This window comes from Alligator sinensis, unplaced genomic scaffold (genome assembly GCF_000455745.1).
Source record: "Alligator sinensis unplaced genomic scaffold, ASM45574v1 scaffold161_1, whole genome shotgun sequence".
In the NCBI taxonomy this organism is placed as follows: domain Eukaryota; kingdom Metazoa; phylum Chordata; order Crocodylia; family Alligatoridae; genus Alligator; species Alligator sinensis.
Window position 1 is genome coordinate 2872203 of NW_005841974.1, and position 20671 is coordinate 2892873.

Here is a 20671-nt window from a genome sequence, read left to right on the forward strand (position 1 = left end):
GGCCCCGGCCCCCGGTCGCCGCCTTTCCGGACTTGGTGCGATCCGTGCGCAGGTCCCCGCGCGGCTGGAGCCCGTGTCCGAGGCCGGGCTGAGCCCTGCGCGCCCCGCTTGGCCCGGCCCGGCCCCCCGTACGGCATCTAGCCCGCGCACCACTCACCTCAGCCCTGCACATCCCGCTCCTGAAGCTGGGAGCTGACCCACAGAGTCGGCCTGCTGAAACGGAGCTTCCCGCTCATGTGCTTTGATGGGCAAACTGGGTGTGAGCGACTGCATAATTTGGTTGCTTTGAGTGGCTTCGCACTGAGTACAGATCGTGAGACTTTTTGGGTGTCTTGGCGGCTGTGCTAGCCAATTCGGTCACCTGTCCACTTCCCCTCTTCCCCAAGTGCGTGAGTGCTATTTCTGGTGAGAAACGGGGTTTGGTGTGATCTAATACAAGCTCATGTGGGCAGCCCGTTCTCAGGAGTCGATTCTTTGGAGTTGATGCTGTAGTTTTCTGGCAGTTTACTGCCGGGTGGAGCCTCTTCCTCGTCATCAGACCCGCATGCCAAAAAGGCTGTTCGGGGATTTCTTGGTAGACTGGAGGTAATTGGTGTTAAAATGGCTATGCCTAGTAATGAGTGTTTTGGCTTATGGCAGTTACATTTTTACTGCCAAAGAGAATAAATCATGCTAATCCGCAGCTGGAGCATTGAGAGCAGGACCCCTATTCCACGTGCTCCAAATAAATCAAGTTGGACCCAAGATGACAGCGTTCTAGACTGGTGCGATTCTGAATTTGAAGCCCAGGACTGTCAAGTAGGTTGACCATTATGGCTCTTGGTTATGATCTTCTAACATCCTTGAGCAAGCGATAGAGAAGGAAACCTCTTCAGCTCCCTTAACACATTGTGCCTCAAACCCCTGTCCCTCCCCCAAAAATCCCATCATTCTGCTTGATGAGGAGTGTTGAATTCTGGAGTGAGTCCCAGCCCCTGCTGTTAACTTAACCAAGTGGGATTGGTGTCTGGGTAACTACAAACAAAGAATATCCCTCCAGGATCTGAGCATCAGAAGACGGCCCCTCAGAGTGGAGTTGGCCACAAGCAGGCTTTTGGGCCTGGCCTTCCATCTTTCATGCACAGAAACAGGAATTAATTTAACTGCTCCTCGATCACCTGAAATAAAAGTCAACCTAATGCATGCTTTCCTAAGATGGCGCTTGGCTAGCTAGAAGCTACATGGTAAGGGGCACTGAGATTCTATTAAAAGGCATTGGCAGAAGTGTGGATTAGCTCTTGTGTATTGTTAGTATTGGTCTCATACCTCAGGTGCTCACACATTTCTCACTGCATTTGAAGCAGACAAGGTTCTTTGGGTAAATGTGCTCTCTTTTATTAGACCAACTAAATAGCTGGAAAAATTGTTCTTTGCAAACTTTTGGACATAAACACCCTTCTTCAGGAGTAGGGAGAGTTTGCTTACTTGCACTTGAAACACTTGAGAAAACTCTGACTTGGGTTCAAAACCTAGGCAAAGTTGCATAAGGTGGAGGGAGAGAGTAGAAAGTGAAGAATTGGGGTGGGGGGGGAAGGAAATTTACATCTCTAGTCCAATCTCACTACAAGAGCTGCAGGTTAGAGCTTGGATTTGTGTTTGAATCTCAGCCATTTACAGAATTAGGGAGAAGGAAGATTCAAAATGATTTTGTCCTCTAAACTTGGAACACTTTATTGCTGTGTAGCATTCTGGTCAAGTTCTGTGTTGTGAATTGGCATTAGCAGAGTAATGAATATAAGTTTCCTGTTGTCCAGCTTTGACTTCCAGATGTATAATTGCTAAGTTAGAAGGGTAAGATTTATTCCACAGTCTTTTAATCTCCAAGCTCTATTATAAAAGGACAGTGTTGAGGCTCTGCTTCTATGCTGGCATCAGCAGCAAGAGCCAAATCATGGAGGGAGAGTTGAACATTTGAGTGTTTTATTGCCTGAATCTCTTACCTTATTAGTAGCCTACTAGGACGTTTTCTGTTTTTAAAGTAAGTCTGCTAGTTAAACTAGAAGTCTTGCACAAAGTAACCCTGGTGTTGTTAGAGTTGCTTGGAACATGCTCATTAATGTGTTTATGCAGAGCATCTTTTGTGTCAAGGGAGCTGAAGCCCCTGGTATTTAATCAGCCAGCAGTTATCTTGTACAGCACTCATCAGTGGCATCTCTTGAGTTTGGTTTACTCCTTTGCTGTCACTTCCATCTGCATTTCCTGTGTAGGAGAATTGTGAAGTGACTCTTCAGGGGCAGCCTGTGAACACTGCCCTAGGCTGAGGGCATTGAAGGGATTACTGGTCATATGCCCTGGTTCATAGAAATCCTTAATGATGGCGCTGTCTTATATGGGGCCTTTGTAGGAAGACTTCTCTGAAATCACCTCCTGTGTAGCATCTTCCCCAGGTGTCTCTGTTCCTTTGGGTTTTCAATAAATATTTTCAGGATTTAAGAATCTCAGGATTTGGAACGGGCTGGGAAGGTTTATTTTGTTGCATATATTTTTTGGTCAAATCCTATTTGGTTGTTCTGGGCAGAGAGGTAGTTTTCAGAACTAACCCACTTCTATTGCTTTATTTTTATATGGGTACTGCTTGCAGTGTGTACTAGTTTGGATGGATTTCAAGGCAAATGTGTTCACATTGCCTTGCAGATTGCTAAGTATGAGAGTCTCTGTCTGGAATTTAAATGATCTGCTTCTCTAATGATATTGGATTCAGACCTTACAAAGCACCAAGCTGAGGGGAGGGGGAGGGAGAATCCAGTATAGAACTGAACAGATGCTACCTTTTGAAGTGGTAGAATTTGTACCTCTTGTGTGTTTAATCTATGACAACACATGATTGTCTTGGTAAGATGTGCCCTTGAACTTTTTAGGCTCCTGTCACACCTCCATAACTCCTGTGAATCAAATGGAACCCTATTTCAACAACTAATTTATTATTTTTATTGCAGCACTGAACCCCGGGTGAGGGTGGTGGTTGGGAGAAGTTTCCTGCAGAGTATCAGGGCAATTTATGAGCTTGGCTGACTGTCTTGAGTCAGCTTGACTGTCTTGAGCTCCTTGTACTGGAGCTGGGGAAGGATGAAACTGCTCACCATCTTAGGGGAGGAGCGAGCACTTGTCTTTGCCTGCCCTGTGTGAGGAGCTAAGTATGAGCTTACCTCCTTGCACTGGAGCTAGGCAAATGAGCTTGCACTTACCTGCTTGCATAGGGGCCGGGTGGGGAAGAACGAGTGCTTACCTCCTTGTACCCTGTGGCACCCTCAAAAGAATCTTGTGGCACCCTAGGGTGCTGCGACCCCCTGTTGAGAACTGTGGAGTTGCATGTAACTTCTAACAAGACTTTAGACCACCAATTTATTATTTGAGCTTTTGTGTGAAAATTGCCGTATTGTGGTGAGGTGCATCATATTTCTTCTGGCTCCACCAGAATACTGCACTTAAATTCAGAGCAAGCTTTTATACTCTTAAATGCAACATATCTATTTCCCTGTAAACCTGCCTTGTTAATTCTGTCTCTAGCAATTGGTCTTATTCTTTGATTTAGTCAAGGGCCTGAAGGGAAAGCTGAGCTTATTAGATAGGTGTTAAGCTTGTGAGCTATTTCAGCAGCAGAGGAATGATCTGAATTGGGGATGCTGATGTCAAGCTGTTGGACTCTTGTTTTTAGCAGCTGACAATCTCAGATAAGCACTATTAAGTTTGGGGTGCTCTTGTGGGGAGTAGGAAGCATGTAGCAAGTGACATGGCTGGAAACATAAAACTAATTTCCTTTTAAATGGGCAAGTGTAAGAGGAGGGCATGTTCTTACTTCAGCTTATGGACAGACAGACAGTCTGGAGGCCAAGGCTTTGTGCCAGAGAAACAATGAACAGGTACAGAAGACTTATGTATTGGCCCTGGAGGGTAATTCTGTGAAAACCCCTTCTGGGCTAAGCAGCACAAGTAGATGACAGATCTGTCTACAGGTTCTTTGGGATCAGTGCTCTCATTCCAGTCATAATTCTTAACTGAACTGGCTCCATAGTCTGAGGTATAATGGATACAGCGTTAATAACGCTAATGTGAAGAGCTGCATTGACCAGGAAGTAGGAAATGCAGAAGAAAGTGAATCAGAAAGTCTGGCTTGGAATCAGAGGCTTTCACTAAGTCAGAATAGTTTATAAAACCTAGGCATTGCTACTGTTACAATGACTTGAACATGCTGACAAACTAACTCCAATGATACAAAATTTGCTTCCCTAATGCTAGGTTTCTGGAGTTGTCGATGTCCCTGTGCCAGGGCATGTGGCATACCCAGTGCATTCAGAAGGTTAAGATACAACTGGTCTCTAACTGTAATAGAAATTTATTTGTAGCAGTAAAACACAACAGACTGGTAACACCTAGAGCATGGATTGTCCAGTTCCTTTGGCTGAATACCACTCTTTATTCTTGATGTCTGCTGCCCTCTACACCCAAATGAGCTCTTGTCTTATCTTTCCAAACCCAGTGTATGCGGAAATCCTCTCAAATAAGCATTGCAGTATTTTAGCAGAAAGAGACCCATGTCCTAATTCTTGTTTTGCTTCTCTCGTAGGTTCTTTGCACTGACTTCTCTTCGGCTGGTGTTCTTGATTGCATTTAGCCTGATGATAATAGTTTGTTTAGATCAATGGAAGAACAGAATTTGGCCTGAAATTCAAGGTAAGTTCTAGTAGTGTGAAGATGCATCTGTGTTAGAAGTCTAAGCAAGTGCTTTTTGCACCATTTGGTTTTAAATGACTCAAGTCATTGATTCCTAAAGCTAAAAGTTGGTGGCAAGCAGGAATTCTGAAGAAATCTTTGGAGAGATTAAGCTCTTTCTTGCTGGTTGCTCTGGAAAACCTATGAAGTATGACAGTAGAAGATGAGCTTATTAAGAATGGGCATTTTGGTGCTCCCTCTTGTGTTTCACTTTTTAATAAGACCTTGGGCGTCTTACAGTTTATCAAGAGATGTCTTAATACAGATTTTGAGATGTCATCCATGTTCCATCTTATCTGCACACTGGAAAAGATTAAGAAGTGTCCTATGTGTAAATAAGTTTGAACTTTCAACTTCTTCCTCTCTGTTTGGCTGTAAAGTCTTGGAGATTACTTCTCATGGAGATGCAAGGGAACTATGCAAACAGATGGGTTTACTAGTGGTGCCCAAGCTTTTTTCCCAAGGGGGTGGATTGGCAGTGCCCAGTCCATCTGCGGGCTAGATCCAGCCTGTGTTCCTGATTAGTGCCTGGTCACTATCTGGCCACATGGGAGGGAGCAAGTCAGTTCCACAAGGCAAAGGAGCTTGACCCTTTGCCCTTTGCCAGGCCCCAGCCCAACCCCATGGGGTGGGGGGTGTGGTCCAGTCCCACCTGGCCCTGCAGGGTTGTGGGCTTTGAGTGTGGGGGGGGGAGGGGGTGCAGTTAGGCCCTGACCTAGCCTAATAGGGAAAGGAGTGTGGTGCAGATCCCTCGGAAGGGAAGGGGGCATGACCCAGCTCTGATCCAGAACCAGGGGGTGTGGCTTGCCCTTGCATGGAAAGGGGGCATAGCTTGGCTTTCACCAGCTGTGCAGGAGAATGGAACTTGGGGTTTTGGCAGGGGGGAGGGTGGCCATATTAATTGCTACTGCTTCCCAACTGCCAGATTTCAAGACTTGTGGGGAGCCCCACAGGCCAGATGCGATGGCTCTGTGGGCTGCATTTGGCCCACAGGCCAGAGCTTGAGCAGCCCTAACTTAGACTAATGGAGCTTCTATAATATACCATAGAAATAAACAAAGCTCCCATTATACAACTTGTGTTTAGAATAGTGTCCCAGGGTACTTACTGCATAGAAGGTAAGTTCCTGTCCTAATAAGCAAGATATAAATGATTGATACAGAATAGGGCTAGGTTTCTCTGTTATACACTGAAGGCTTGGTTTCAGGGATTTTTAGAAGGTAAAAATGGTTGGTGAATCACATTGTCACTTTGATGTTCAGAAAGTCAGGGAGGACATCTTTAAAAACAGCTGCCTGAGTCTCATAAATGAAATTGCAATCTTTCATGTAGAACTTTTGGTCAGCATTGCCTTTAAAAACGTAAGGCTTGATGCATTTCTCACCTGCCACCTCAAAGCCAAATCTCCTATCTCCCAAGGGCTGGTTTCCTGCCTAGTAACAGAGACTGTGCAAAGCTTTATGCAGTCCAGGAAACAATGTAAAACATAAGGTAAGGCATGGCAGCTGGCACAGTTTCTTGCTTCAGCTATCTTAGGAAGCTAAACAAGCTTATGGTAGTATTTGTTAGTGGTGTGCGAAACGGGCTGTATTCGATTCGGATTTGGATTCGGCCCGAATCGGGGACAGTGATTCAATTCGTTTATTCGGATCACTGTCCCCAATTCTGTTTGGCTGAATCCGAATCTGAAGATTCGATGCTGATTCAGAGAATCAGTGATTTGGCCGTAGACACAGCTTTAAATGTTTTTTTGACATACCTCGAGGTACCAGGCGTGGCTCATGAACACTGTGATGCTGGGGCGGATGGTGTGTCCCCATGGGAGGGGATGCTTGGCAGTGAACACTTCCAGGTTCACCCCCAAGCATGCAGGCCCGCCCCCCGGCTCAGCAGTTGGCCAGGTGCCTCTGGTCCACTTCTGGATCTGCTGCTGAGTGTGCCAAGTCTCTGAATCGATTCGGAGGAATTAAAGGGTCTCCTGAATCCAAATCGAATCAGAGATTCAGCCGCTGAATCTCTGCCAAATCGAATTGGGGACCAAAGCTTCACACAGCTCTAGTATTTGTGCACCTGGGGTTCCACATTCAAGTCCCTTGGTAACTGAGATGTAGGTTAGTTGGGAGAAATAGCATATTCCCAGGTCCCTCATCAAGTCTCATTCAAGGAAATAAAGTGCCAAAGAACCTTTTTCTCCTGGGTATCTCAACGAGTCATCCCTCCCTGTGCACACCCAGCACCGTAAAGTGTGTATATACTGCATGTGGAAACAGGAATGGCAGTTTTAGCGAAACTATAAAGCTGAATAGCCCTTCAGATCATTCTGTTAGCAGCACCCAGTGTGCAGCACAGGAGTAAGCTGTTTCTTGCTGTCCTGGCATCAGAGTACAGTGCAAAGCAGCACATGCCTGGTGGTTGCTTATGTGTAATACTTGTGTTGGCTAATTCTGTACAAACTGACATAAAACTCCCATTTTAAATACAGATTCTTATGGTGAAATTTCTTGCAACTAATGCAATATCTGTTCTTAATATTTTAGTGGCAAGAACTGATGAATCAGACACTGAGAGGTATGAAATATTAACTACATCTCTCTTATATGTTATTCATTACACCTCTCTTTCATATGTTTGGTGTTTTTGTTTTGTTAGCTGTAACTATGTTTCTTGCACATGGTTGTCATGTTGGCTTGGTTTCAGAGCATTGTTTAACAGCTGGAGCAAATGGTCCTGGGTTCTATTCTGCTTCTGCCATAAATTCTTGTCATGACCTATGGCAAATCGCATTACTTCTCTTGTGTTCAACAGGGATGTTTGCTTCAGTGTTGTAGACCTCCATCTAAATTGGAGGTGCTACAAAGACCATGCACAATACGTATAGAGAGCTTCCTTCTCGGTGGATATGTTATGCTGACAGAATAATTCATCTTGGAACAAAGAAACTCCCCTTTTCTGTGACCAGAACTGGATGTACTGCAGGCTTCTCCTAGGAGGAGTGGCTATATAGTGAGATCTTAATGCAGCTCAATGACTGGACTAGAACTCTAGTTGTGTTGGCCTTCCTAATAATACTGTCCCTTTCCAGTCACAAACTGTTGGCGTCTCACACTGCTGACCCAAATTAGGGTTTTAAAAGCTACTTGTTAAATTCCTTAAATGTAGAAAACCACTTAATTAGATGTCAAACAGCAAGTTTTACAAGGGATTTGAACACAAAAGAAAGCAGCCTTCTAAAGGCACAGATACCAAGTGCCTTACCATTAATGAGTACTAATAGGAATTGCTGTATGTCACCTCTTAAGAGTGAAAGTGAATTTATTAGCTGGCATACAGGCCACTTGGAAAACCCAGTACTGAGTTCTTGGCAGCAGTGATGTAAGCACTTCAAAAACAGAATCCAGAAATTAAGCTAATGTATTAGTTATCTGCCCAAAGTATCTTCCTACTAAGTTTAGCTTTGGCTAAATTGAGAGAGAGAACTTCAGTTCTATTCCCCGTAATTCATTTCAAATTCAGTGAGGAAGGCTTGGTGGTAAAGCTGTTGGCTCTAGAATGTGTAAGACTGTTTCAGTACCCTATCCTGCTACTGACGTTTTATATGATACTGAACAAGTCAGTCTGCCTCTGTGGCACCTATGGAGGAAGTAGATTCATTGTGGGTTTAATCAGATTACTGTAATCTACAGTTCTTCTAATGCCACTGATATTATGGAGGAAGCACACTCGTTGTGGGTTTAACCAGATTGCTATAATCTATAGTTACTCTAAACTACTGATGCTGACATTATGTTGGTATGATGAGTACAAAATAAATGAATTCTAAATTTGGTTGGGTATTGGCAAAGCTATTATGTTCCAGTAAAGATGCATATGATTACTTTTAGCTTTTGCTTGTCTTTGGCATCCAAGAGCATCGCAGTTTTTGCATTCTTGAGCAAAGAATTGAGGGAGCTGGATTGCAGCATTTCCTTGTTCCTACTGAAATGTCATGTCTCAAGCTCATTTGCAGGCAAGCTGTCTGACTTTCTCAAAACACTTACTCTTTTTTTGACTTTGGCCAGTGAGGGGAGAAGGGAGCAAGCAGTTTTATATTGAGGGTTCTATAATGAAGAGTTCCAAGATCATATGTTAGCTTAGTAAAACCTTGTGTCCCAGAAGTCATCCGCTCACTAGAAATCTTTTGTTTCCTGTAGCTGGGGTTATGTTCACCCTCAGTTACTCAGCGTACCAGAGCTGTGCCGTCACTTAGCTGAAGGATGGGTCACTGGGGCCAACTTCTTAAGGAATCTCTTGGTTTTCAAAAGTCAAAATCCTGGCAAGGTAAGAAGTGAACTAAATGCTTGGCATCTAGTCTTTGCATACTATTATTACAGGTATTGTAGTGACATCACACAAGGGCTGTGTGCATTCATAGAATCACAGAAATTTAGGGTTGGAAGGGACATCAGGAAGTCATCTAGTCCCATCCCCTGTTCAAAGCTTAACCATGCCCAACTATATCATCCCAGCCAGTGCTTTGTTTAGTTGGGTCTTAAAAACCTCCAAGGATGGAGATTTCACAACCTCTCTGGGTAACCTGTTCCAGTGCTTTACTACCCTCCTCGTTAGACAGTTTTTCCTTATATCTAACCTAAACTTCCCCTGCTGCAATTTGAGACCATTACTCCTTGTTCTGTCATCTGCCACCACTGAGAACAGTCTAGCTCCATCCTCTAAGTAACTGTTTTTCAGGTAGTTGAAGGCTGCTGTTAAATCCCCTGTGTCTTCTCTTCTCCAGACTAAATAAGCCCAGTTCCCTCATCTCCTCAGAAGTCATGTGCCAGCCCCAGCTAATGCAGCCCAGTATGCTGTTAGCTTTCTTTACAACAAGGGCACACTGTTGGCTCTCATTCAGTTTATTGTTCACTGTAACCCCTAGGTTATTTTCTCCAGAGCTGCTTTTTAGCCAGTCAGTTTCCAGCCTGTACTTGTGCATGGGATTGTTCAGTCCTCAGTGCAGGACTCTGCAGTTGTCCTTATTGAGTTTTCTTTTGGTCTAGCACTTCAATTTGTCTAGGTCTCTGAATCCTAGCCCTACCCTTCAGCATATCTACTATTTCCCCCAGCTTAATGACATCTGCAGATTTGCTGAGGGTGCCCTCCATCCTATCTTCCAGGTCGTTGAGGAAGATACTAAACAAAACCGGCCCCAGGATTAACCCCTGGGGCACTCCACTTGATAGCAGCTGCCAACTAGATATTGAGCTATTGATTACTACCCTTTGAGCCTGATGATCCAGACAGTTTTCTATACATGTTACAGTCCATTTATCCAACCTGTACTTCCTCAGCTTGCTTGTGAGAATGTTGTGAGAGACTGTATCAAAAGCCTTGCTGAAGTCAAGGTATATCACGTCCATTGCTTTCCCTGCATTCACAGAGCCACTCATCTCACCACAGAAGGCAGTCAGGTTGGTCAGGCATGACTTGCCCTTGGTGAATCCATGCTGACTGTTCCTAATCACTTTCTGCAAGTGCTTAGAAATGGATTCCTTGAGGACCTGCTCCATTTTTCCAGGGACTGAGGAAGGTGTGTTTTACCTCAAAAGGGCTTATGGTCTGAAAAGAAAGAGAATAGCTAATGGGTGGTGGAGAGGGAAAGCATGGACATGCATTACATGTAGAATCTGATTTAAATGCAGTTTAAACCTGAAACAGACAGATGTGCAAGCTTATACAATTTGTTTAAAGCTGCCAGGGATGGTTGAAAAATGTACCTAGAAAATTAAGGTGCTTTGAATCGGTTGACAATGCACCAGTTCAGGGTTATGTGCAGATGTCAAACATTCTGTGACATGGATCTGGTAAGTCCTCTAGGCATCCCACGTTTCATTGCACCTGCAGCTGGCTCTGGTATGTAGACAGAACTCTACTACACCTTCTTCCTTTTGTTAGCACTTTTTATTGATGACCTCCCTTGCAATGCTTGTTCAGTGAAAGCTGTTGTTCTAACCATCAGGCATGTCTTCATTCCCTGCTTGACCAGGGCCCCTCAGCATGCCCCAAAGAAGCTAATAATGTGGTCCCAAGTACCCCTCCCACCCTTCCGCCCACTTCAAGGCAGTTGAGCACAATGAAGACTTTGGTCAATTGTAGACCCTTGAAGTTTACTGACATGGTGTTTAAGAGAGAAAGGAAAGCAGAAAAGTGAAAACACCCTCAGCCAAGGTTACTCACCCCTCGAGAACCACAAAACACGAGTGTAAGCACCCTCTCCCCACTCATTCACTGCAAGGCATGATGGGCTGGGGGTTCACTTCCTGGTGTTGGTGCCACAGTACTTCAGTGCCTAAAAGGTTCTGCCTGGAACTCTAGGGCACTGTACATGTGGACATCTCCAACCTGTGACAGTTGTGAACTGGTTCCCAATCGGTGATATTTGGGAATGGTTCAGTTGTTACATGTGTCTGAACCGAGAGAGAACATCCAAGCAGAGTAGGGGATGGATATAAACAATTGTAACAATTGCAGTGTTTCAAAGGACCAGGTGTACAAACCTGTATGCCTGTTGAAATGTTATAGAAGCTGCTGAAATGTTGCAAAATACTCCCTTTTTTTAAGATGAGGTACTATTTTGGGGCATTTCACTTTACCTGTTCACTAGGGCAGAAGCCTGTCTGCACTCTAGTTGATTTCACTTTCTGTTTTGTGTGACTGTAACTACTTTTCTTTAGTAGTAGTTTTGAAGAGCTTGTTACTACTACAACAGGTCTGTGGCTCACTTTCTGTGTTAAGCCTGCTTTATGAACCAAAGCAGGAAGTGGTTTGAAAAATTAGTCCCAAGTCTTATTGAAAAAAGAACTTGTATTGGCATTGTAACAGTTCTCTTTGGAAAGGAAATATTCAAGTATGTATACTTTCATTTCTCTAACTGATCACATCTTCAGGAAGATCTACCACTGTACACACTGTCATGTTTTAGCTTATCAGCTGCCTTCCATACGATATGAGATTATTACCCTAGGACAAGATACTGTGGAAAGCAGTCTTTTCTTTACCATGTTAAGGTATCATAGAATAATAGACAGAATTTCTTAGAGGCAGCTGTCTTGCTTCTTCTAATCTTGTTCTATTTAGAGTATCAGAACAGCTTTGCTGATATGAGAAGATGGTTGTTGTATTAGGTTGAAATCATTTGATTCAGTGTTTTATTTTTTAATACAGTGGAAACTTACATTGTCTTCTCTGCCTCCAGTTTTGCCTTTTAGCCTGTGGTGTCTTTACTTTCTTGACTGTTCTGGGCCGTTACATCCCTGGACTCTTGCTCTCCTACCTTATGTGTAAGTACAAGATTCCCAAACCCAAAGGTTTTGTAAAAGCTATGGGAGGAGCTGATATTGCTAATTTGGATTCAGTAGTGAAGCTGGTGTGGCTGATTGAAAATTTAATAGCAAAACAAATTCACCTGGAACGTAGTTATTACTGTCCAGCTTTTCAACATCTTTGTACCAACAGTATGTTTGGGACACTGGGACTGTACTGATACTGAACATTAGCATTTTGCATCTTTTATTTATTCTGTTGAATCATCCTGTTTAACTGTGCTAACTGCCCATCCCCTATAGCATTGATTCAGAGTACAATACTTTACTGTTTGTTGTGCTGTACAGCAGAACCTCGATACTTTTTAGGGTTAGGTCTCCTGTGAAGATGAGGGTTTGCAAAGTAAACCAGGTATGCAGAGCAGAAGGAAACGGCTATATAGGGAACCACTGAGATACACCAGCTGACTGGAAAACCAGTGTCCTGTTCTTCATTTGGCAACCCACTGCAAGTTAAGTGGGTTGTGACCCACGTGGGTATGAATGATCTGGGTTCTAATGTACCTGGTGTCCCACATTTCAAAGCATTCAGTAATGGATCTGCTAAGTTGCATACTGAACAAGTTTCTAACAACTTCCCCTTTTTGCCTTAGTGCTCTTCATTCTGCTGTGGCCCCTTGCAGTGTACCACAAACTGGGGCAGCGTGTGTACATGAAGCTGGAGCCAGCTCTGCAGCGGCTGGACTTCAGTGTTCAAGGTTACATGATGTCAAAACAGCGAGAGAGGCAATGTAAGTCTCCAAAAAAGTAGCTAAAATGAGCCACACAGCTGGATTCTGGACTGGTCACTAAAATGCATCCCCAGTCTTGTAGTTTGACAACTACTGCCTGTGTTGCACAGCTGTTTGATTTCCCCTTGTCAAACATTCACAGCATGCTGATCGGTGTCCACCACACACTTACTGGGTTTGTTTACTTTTAGGTATAAATTCAAAAGGCTCCATGCTTTTCCTCCTTTTTAACCACTGGAGTATACTATATTTTCTTGCATACAGCACAACTAGAATGTAATGCATGCCTTGTTCTTTAAAGGCAGAAAGAACCAAAAAAAAAAAAATCTTTCCTTGTAGTAAGTAACTGAGTAGCAGCACTTAACGAGCAGAGCCCTTACCAGCAGAAGCTGTTTTTACTTTTTTTTTTTTTTTCCTCACATGTAATGCACACTACAATTTCTAGCAGCTAGTTTTTAGCAGGAAAGTGCATGTTCTATGTGAGAAAGTAGGGTAATCTTTAATATGGAATCTTAATTCTGAAAAAGCTGGTTTTGTCTGTAACTTCTTCCTCTCCATTGCAAGGGTTTTGCTGAGTATATCCCAATCTTGGCACAAGATATACAACAACCCAAACCAGAATGTGTAAGTGGCAGTTGTCCAGTGCCATTTTTTTGTGACCAATTTAGATACAAACTGTGCTTATTTGAAGAGTTGTTTTACTCGGTCTGATAGAGTGCATAGAAATGCTTTGCTCTGGGAGTGATCGTTTATTTCTGCTCTGATTCATGGCAGTGCGTCAACAAGCGTCAAATCAGCACCCTCCTGACGATGGGAGTGACAGTGAAGAGGAGCTTGCTGCGTTCTGTCCTAAGGTAAGTTGATGTGCTTAAGAAATGGAGGAAACCTCAAAACTTGGAGGGAAAAAAAAGCTTTTAGTGTGCTGGTGGACTTTCAGTTTATTCGGGCTTGCAGAGAAACTGCAGCCCTGGAATGCAGTCTGGCCCCAAGCCTAGGATATTTTGGTTGGGAGGAAAGTTTTGGCAGAGTCTAACTTCAGGCTCTTGCACATGGCCTGGTCTTGTGTTTAGCAACCTGAGTACTGTGGGTCTCTGCTCTTCTTACCCCTCTTGATCTAAGATGCCTAAGTATGAGAATGTGGAGTTAAAGCTCTGAAATGGTATTTTCCTTTTTGGACTTCAGCCCAGAAACTTCTCTTAAACTCCCCAAAGAACCATTTATGCTTTCCATCCCCTCAGGTTCCTTTACAGATTACTTCTAAAGCTTGATTTTACTTCTGATTTGGGGCCTTCAGTGGTGTAAGAGAGTAGTGAGGGGCAGGTGGTTTGCACTGCATGTCCTCCAACTTACAAGGAACTTAACATCGCTCTCCTCAGCAATCCCTGCAAAGGAGCGAGAGAGATAGGACTGCATTTTTCTGTAGGTTGCTGGGTCATCAGAATCTTTCCAGCTTGGAGCACGAATAAATCATCTTCAGTCCAGCCAGGACTAATATGCTCAATTGTATTGTCTTCTGTTTCAAAGCTGGATGATTCTGTAGTTGCCAAGGAACTGACCATCTCTGATTCTGAGCATTCAGACGCTGAAGTTTCCTACACTGAGAATGGGACATTTAACTTGTCAAGAGGCCAAACTCCACTGACCGAGGGATCTGAAGGTGAGAGAAAAGGGGTAGCTGCTGTATAAGTCCTAGAGATGCTATTTATCATGTTGCAGTGTGATGGATGGTAGGGAACGCATTTGGCTTGTGTTCCGTCCTGAGAGTTGAAGTCTGGCTGTTCCCAATGAAATCCACTTGGTGGCTAGAACACGGTGGAGTCCTTGTCCAGTTTGAACAGAAAGCTTCTTCCTGTAATCCACACATGGTACTTCAGGAAGGCAATGGCAGCTGTTTCTTAGAAAAGCAGATTCAGTTTAGAAATAAGTGTTTCACCATAAACTCTGATACTGAACAAAATAATGGGTCTAGGACTTTGTCAGTCTGTCTTTCAAAGAATATTAAAAGACTGTCTGCAGTTATAGAGAGAACATAGGCTGTCAGGTTAGGTTGTCTGTAAGGTGTTCCAACTTGTCTTTCATGATTAGTGCAGTGAGAGTTTAACATTGCCAGCATAATGAAGTTGCAACAATTTAAGCAAAAGCATATTTTACCCATTTCATAAATCAGTGTAGAACTCTTACTGGCTTCCAGTTAACCCAGTTCCTAATTAATTTGGGGTAAATGCATGTAAGCCTGGGTTAAACGGAAATAAGGGCCAATGCAAGGATTTGTACCATTTTAATAAAACTGGTCTAAAGTAAAACTTCATGGGGTAAGCCAGTGCAACTTTCATGTGAACAAGTCCTGATTCTCTGAAGTTCAGCAGCTGACTACATACTGGTTGACCACTGGGAAAGACTCCCAGGAGGAAGTGTTTGTCTTGTTGACATCAGACATATCTGCAGCATCCAAGCAGCCCTCTTGGAAAAGGAGTTAGTAAATGAAACGAGCACCTCTAACCTTAGCCTCAGAAGAGGGAGACTAGGGTAATGCTGAGCTCTGCAAGGGACTGGCATGGCCTTATCTCAGCTGTGCTTTCCCGGGCAACTTGGAAACTCTGTGTTATGTTTAACTTTTGTGTCTTATCATGTCTAACTTTTGTGTGTCTCCTTATTTTAGACCTGGATGGTCATAGTGACCCAGAAGAGTCTTTTGCCAGGGATCTCCCTGACTTCCCTTCCATAAATCCAGAGGTGACTGGAATAGATGATGAGGATGACACCAGCATTGGGATTCCAAGCCTTGCTTACCGCTCCCAAGGCACAGAAGATCTGCGCCCCCCTTATGACCAAGAAGTTGTTGGTCTACTACCATCTGCACACCATCTTACAAATAACTTAGCTGGATTTGTCACCAGGGGAATGATACAATTAGCCTTGTCAGGAGCCTCCCAGCCAGGCCCTGCATGCAGTGACAATCCCCAGAGAGGCACAAAGACCTATCTCAGAACCTCCAGCTCTGACTTGGACACTGATGCAGAAGGGGATGACTTTGAACTCTTGGATCAGTCGGAGCTGAACCAGTTGGATCCTGCAGGCTCACGAGGCCATTAAGCAATCTCCTCTCTCTCCTTCCTCATTTTTCTATCATGCATAGTGAAGGGGAATCTTCAAAGGAAAAGCATTGTCCAGTCACCTGAACTGTTTCCTGTGTTGGGTACCAGTGTTCTGGCAACCAATCTTAGCTGGGTACATCACTGTGACTTGACATTGTAGAGGGCTAGCTTGGATTTTAAAATGAACCACTCTGATAACTGGCAGGGAAAAGGCTTTTGATGGGATAGCCTCATGATCACACACATCATTCTGCATTGTCTACTGTGATTCTTCTTGCCCCAAACCTGCTCACTTAATACTTGCATTGTGGGTCTGCAACTCCAGTGCTCCCTCAGTCAAACAGACTTAAGTGTCAATTAAGAGTTTCTTGCAGCTCAGCCTCTTTCATGTAGACCTACAACAAAAGGTGAACAGAACTGGCTTCCTCTTTAAATACTGTAACCTAGATATTTTAAGGTTGGTTGTTTTTGGTTTTGTTTTGTTTTTAGTTCTTTCTACTCCTGTGCACAGAGGCTGACATTTCTTCCCTCAGTATCCAGCTCTTGGGTAGAAGCTAACCTCCCAATCATTTACTTATTGCAGACTTCATAACTAAAATAGTGTCCCACAACTTTTAATGTTGCACTTTTACTAACAACTTGTATTTCCTCAAAAATGATGCTTTCTAGTTATGCTGTTTTGTAAGACAATGGCAATAAGACATCTACTGTGATGGCTAGACTCCTTCCAAGATCATCTATGTGCAGCAGCTGCTATTGCATTTGCCTTTTTGAAACGAATGGAGTTAGTTCTAGATCTAAAATCTACTAACTAAACTTCCCAGTTTTACTGCAGAATAGGTGCAGCCTGGGCAGTAGCAATACTACATTTCTGTGACACTGCCTTGTCATGTGACTACTTAGCTACTTTGGGGGGACTTTCTGTAGGAATGTGGGAGAGGATTTGGGCTGCTCAGCCCATTCTCTCCTTGGCCTCTGACAGTCCACTGTGATGTAGAAATGATGTGTCCAGTAGGAATAGAACAGAGGCCACGTGGCACTGAAATGACCAAACAGCTGCCAGATAATGAGTTTGGTCATTTACAGATTCAAACCAGCAACCTGGAGGGAAGAAGCTCTGTAAACTGACTGGCCTGAGCCATTCAACCTTTCCCCTGTCGCTAAACTTTCCCATTGTATTTCTAAGCCATAGTGGATTACAGTTGTGCAGCCAGCAATTTACCTCATCAGGGAAACCACTTCTTGTTGAAGCTTATTTTCATTTGCTCATGTTAGTTCAGGTAAGCTGCTTCTCTGGCCATCTTGTCTGTATAAAATGCAAGATGGAAAGAGGCTAATATTGTATTTGAATTGGGAAGTCACTTGGCTGTCAGATGACGAGTAAAATGTGAAATTTATGTGGAGGCTTCACACACAGTGTCAGCAGCCTGCTTATATAAAATAAATCTTAATTATAGTTCAGCAAGGGTATTCCATTTGAAACACAGCTCACCTTCCTCCTACCCCTGCCAAAACCTTAGATATGGTAACTTGGACATAGTTAATATGACCAGTTATGACTATATGAAAGCAAATAATTTTGCTTTCCAAGATCATTAAACAAAGAGTTGTTAAAGCATTAAAAGTTTGACCTGCCTCAATGCTAGTATTCAGGGTGGTTGGAATTATTTGATACCATGGATTTCTGATTGACAGTGCTGTGCATAGGCTGCCATCTTGGGAATCTCCTGCCACTGCAATATAGCTTTCATGTCAGTAAACTGCCTGTCAGAGGGGGCTGCAACACCTGTAGAAGACTAGAATGTCCCTAATTACTTGGGAGCAATAACTGAATGAGCCATTAGCACTTTAAATAGCTTGAAGCCATTAACCCTGGTTAGGTTTAAGACAGTGGTACTCAAACTCTGGCCCAGGGAGCCATGTCATCCCATGGGTCCAGAAATCTGGCGATGAGGGAGTGGTAACAGCATTAGTTGCTCCCAGAATCATGGCAATTAAAGCTGCCACTGCTACCCTGCTCCAAAATTTCTGAACCTGTGGGGAATCCTGTGATCTGGATAACATGGTTGCATGTGCTGAACCACGCTGGTATGCCATCTCCACAACTGAATCTAGTGTATGGAATCAGGCCAAAGCCAGATTCAGTGCATAAGGTTGCACCATGTGGGGTTATGCTGGATTGTACTAGTGAATCAACCCTGGGTGAGATCAGGCCCATGGACAGTCCCTGTGCATAGGATCTGGCCCTGCACTACTTGTTCAGCTTGTGGGGCTGGAGAGGTTGAGCACACCACTGGTTTAAGAAGTTAAAATTGATATGCTGGACTCATCCTGTTCCTTTCTGAGGTTCTGATTGTGTCCTCTGAGAATTAAAATTTACTTGGTAAGGTAGAAAATTACTTTTAGAAAGTAAGAGCAACCTTAGGAACAACATGGTACAAAAAGCTGGCACATTCCTGGTTCTTAAAAGATTTTGTGGTCTAAATTTGTCTGAGCTCAGAGCTTAAAAGCACAACAGACTCCTGTTCTCCAAAAGCAGTAGTGCATCCTAGTTTGTTTCTCATTCTTGCCTCTTCACAAGAGGAGCTGCCTCTTAAAGTGACAATGGCATGCTTTGGGAAGAGGCCTTGAACTCTCGTGCTGATCATGTTATCAGTCTCCCTTCTGGTATGGAGCGGGGAGATTTTGAAACCCAGTAACAGCAGGAGCCAAGGCATGCTAACTTTAGTAAAGTCCTGCCACATGATGTGAATGCAGTTTGTTACAAACAATTAACTTGTGATCACTCAGCAAATGCACTGAGTTGTAAGACTTGTTATCATGCAGGGTGTATGAAGAAAACGGAGTCCAAGCACTGTAACTGTTGGATGAGCAATGTACAGCTTTAGATGATATTTAAACCTGGAAAAAATGTCTGTCTTATGGCTCTCCTTTTCCTCATGTGGCTTCCTCTTCTGTGAAGAACAAACATCAGCAAAGGACCTTCTAACAAAACACCTCAAATGGTAGGTAGCTGTGGGAAAGTGACAAGTAGCACTAACATCACTCCAACAGTGGGTCAAATTGTATTCCTTGCATGAAATCAGCCATCCACAATGAGGTGCCAGTGTGATGTTACAGAACTGCTTGGAGGTTCTGATGAGCCTAAATACTTGTAGATCTCCAGCTCATTGGAAGTGCTTAAGGCTAATTTACTAGGCAACTAGATAAATCCATTTTAGCCAACAAACTTACATTTGTTTCACTCCGAAGGTGGTGTCTTGAAACTTCTTGGTATAATAACTTTGCTTCTTCATACTCCATTATGTGTACAGAGGTTGTTTACTTCTGGTAAAATTCAAGGGACTTGCAAAGAAGGGAGAGTAAATGATCCCTTGATAATGAGGCACAGGGGAAGTTCCATAGACCACTCTCAGTGCTCTTGATACTGCAGGATTTAAAATGAAGCATCACAGAAATTAGGCATCTAGAAATTTTGGGCTCTATACTTCCTTACAGGTGTAATGGTCTATTGTGTAGTCACTGAGGGCTTTTCCATTTGGAGGAGAGTGCTGTGCTCTTAAGTTTCTGCAGCCTTATGACTTGTAGTGGTAGTCTCTCCTATCTTGCGTCTCCGAGGGTCAGAGGAGGGAACCAATCTCTTTGGCAGAACTGAGGTCAGTTTTCCTACTGAGGCATTTTGCCTCACCAAATGACCTTGTAGCAAAATCTCTCTCTCTCTCTCTCTCTCTTCCCCCCCCCCCCCCAAAAAAAAAAAAATAGTAGTTATGGGTAGGAGACAAACAGTTCAAGGTCAAACTTGTACAAGAAATAAATATCAATTTTCACCTGCTGCACATGTGAAAGTAGAGCTGTTATGTATAGTGCTGTGAAATACTCTTGGCCTCTTCAATCTGTACTAAATTGATCTCTCTCTTTAAAGAGAGAACTATCCAAAGACCTCTGGAGCAGAAAATGTTTGCAAATTGTATTTGGGTGTAACTTTTTAACATTCTTTTGGTGCTGGCTCTTCTAAATACTGGTAGCATTGCCTCCTATGTGTGGACACTCATTAATCTACTCTTTGAAAGGCTGCTTTTCTTTTCTTGTTTTAAACACATTGTGGTCCCAACCAAAAGTATACATGCATGCCTTCATCTCATGCTGAATCAGGTTTGCCACCCTCAATGGGAACATATGCAGAACATAAGTCCATTTCATTTCCTGAACAGTATGAGACTTGGATGAATCCTGCGAGTTTTACATTTTAATGGAGCTCTCAGGCAGTTTCCAAGGTTTGTGGTACCTTGTGATAATGTGTACTTTTTGCTGAATTTAAACCTTTTTTTCTTTGTAGATCTGCATATCTGGTGTGAACATCTAGTTTCATCTGAAGCTGCATCATCTCTAGAATTCATTCATTTAGAAATTCATAGGCGTTAAAACTTAGCATTTTAAGACGTGCAACACACTGCCTTTTTGCCAAACAATGTGAAGTCAGAAATGTGATAAATGACTCTGTTTTTTTCCTAGTGAAGCTACACTTAAAAAAAAATAAGATGTTTTTGCCTAATGAGAGTGCAGTGCTTTGTAAATTTTAAATTGTTTGGTTTGGTATCACTGGTATGGCAATATCATTGTTATCTACTTGATTTTAGTGTTTACCATAGCTAACATTGTAAAAGGCTAGCGTACAGTAATTTTGTGTCACCTTACAGAGATGTTTTTGGAAGTAATTTAAGTAAAATGTTGATTAGAA

At 43.2% G+C, this 20671-nt stretch overlaps 2 protein-coding genes across 6 annotated transcripts in view; one reads left to right on the plus strand and one right to left on the minus strand.

The window, feature by feature from the left end:
• Positions 1 to 273, minus strand: part of TUBG1 (tubulin gamma 1) — a 14413-nt gene extending 14140 nt beyond the window's left edge. Inside the window, exon 1 of the mRNA XM_025200744.1 lies at positions 198 to 273. Coding sequence (XP_025056529.1) covers positions 198 to 273 — 76 coding nt within the window. The remainder of the gene's footprint in view (positions 1 to 197) is intronic.
• RETREG3 (reticulophagy regulator family member 3) lies at positions 45 to 20671 on the plus strand. Of its 5 annotated transcripts, none has more exons than XR_003093391.1 (10): positions 45 to 585; positions 4604 to 4710; positions 7287 to 7317; positions 8940 to 9066; positions 11981 to 12065; positions 12701 to 12838; positions 13613 to 13692; positions 14363 to 14495; positions 15498 to 16390; positions 20270 to 20671. XR_003093391.1 is itself a non-coding variant. In XM_025200769.1 (10 exons), the coding sequence occupies exons 3-10, from the start codon at positions 4656 to 4658 to the stop codon at positions 15929 to 15931; spliced, it is 1083 nt and encodes a 360-aa protein (XP_025056554.1). In that variant the 5' UTR covers positions 50 to 585; positions 684 to 798; positions 4604 to 4655; the 3' UTR covers positions 15932 to 20671. The 5 variants fall into 5 exon arrangements, 3 of the variants coding, with proteins under 3 accessions (XP_025056552.1, XP_025056554.1, XP_014374167.1); XR_003093392.1 differs by having other exon boundaries at positions 15498 to 16340; XM_025200769.1 differs by adding an exon at positions 684 to 798 and having other exon boundaries at positions 50 to 585; positions 15498 to 20671.

What these genes read in the sequence shown, in the direction of transcription:
- RETREG3 (XM_025200767.1), top strand. Translation starts at nt 545, where the DNA reads ATGCCAAAAAGGCTGTTCGGGGATTTCTTGGTAGACTGGAG. An exon ending in GATGAATCAGACACTGAGAG is followed by an intron (nt 7,318 to 8,939) that starts GTATGAAATATT and finishes TGTTTCCTGTAG; the next exon opens with CTGGGGTTATGTTCACCCTC. An exon ending in ACTGACCGAGGGATCTGAAG is followed by an intron (nt 14,496 to 15,497) that starts GTGAGAGAAAAG and finishes TCCTTATTTTAG; the next exon opens with ACCTGGATGGTCATAGTGAC.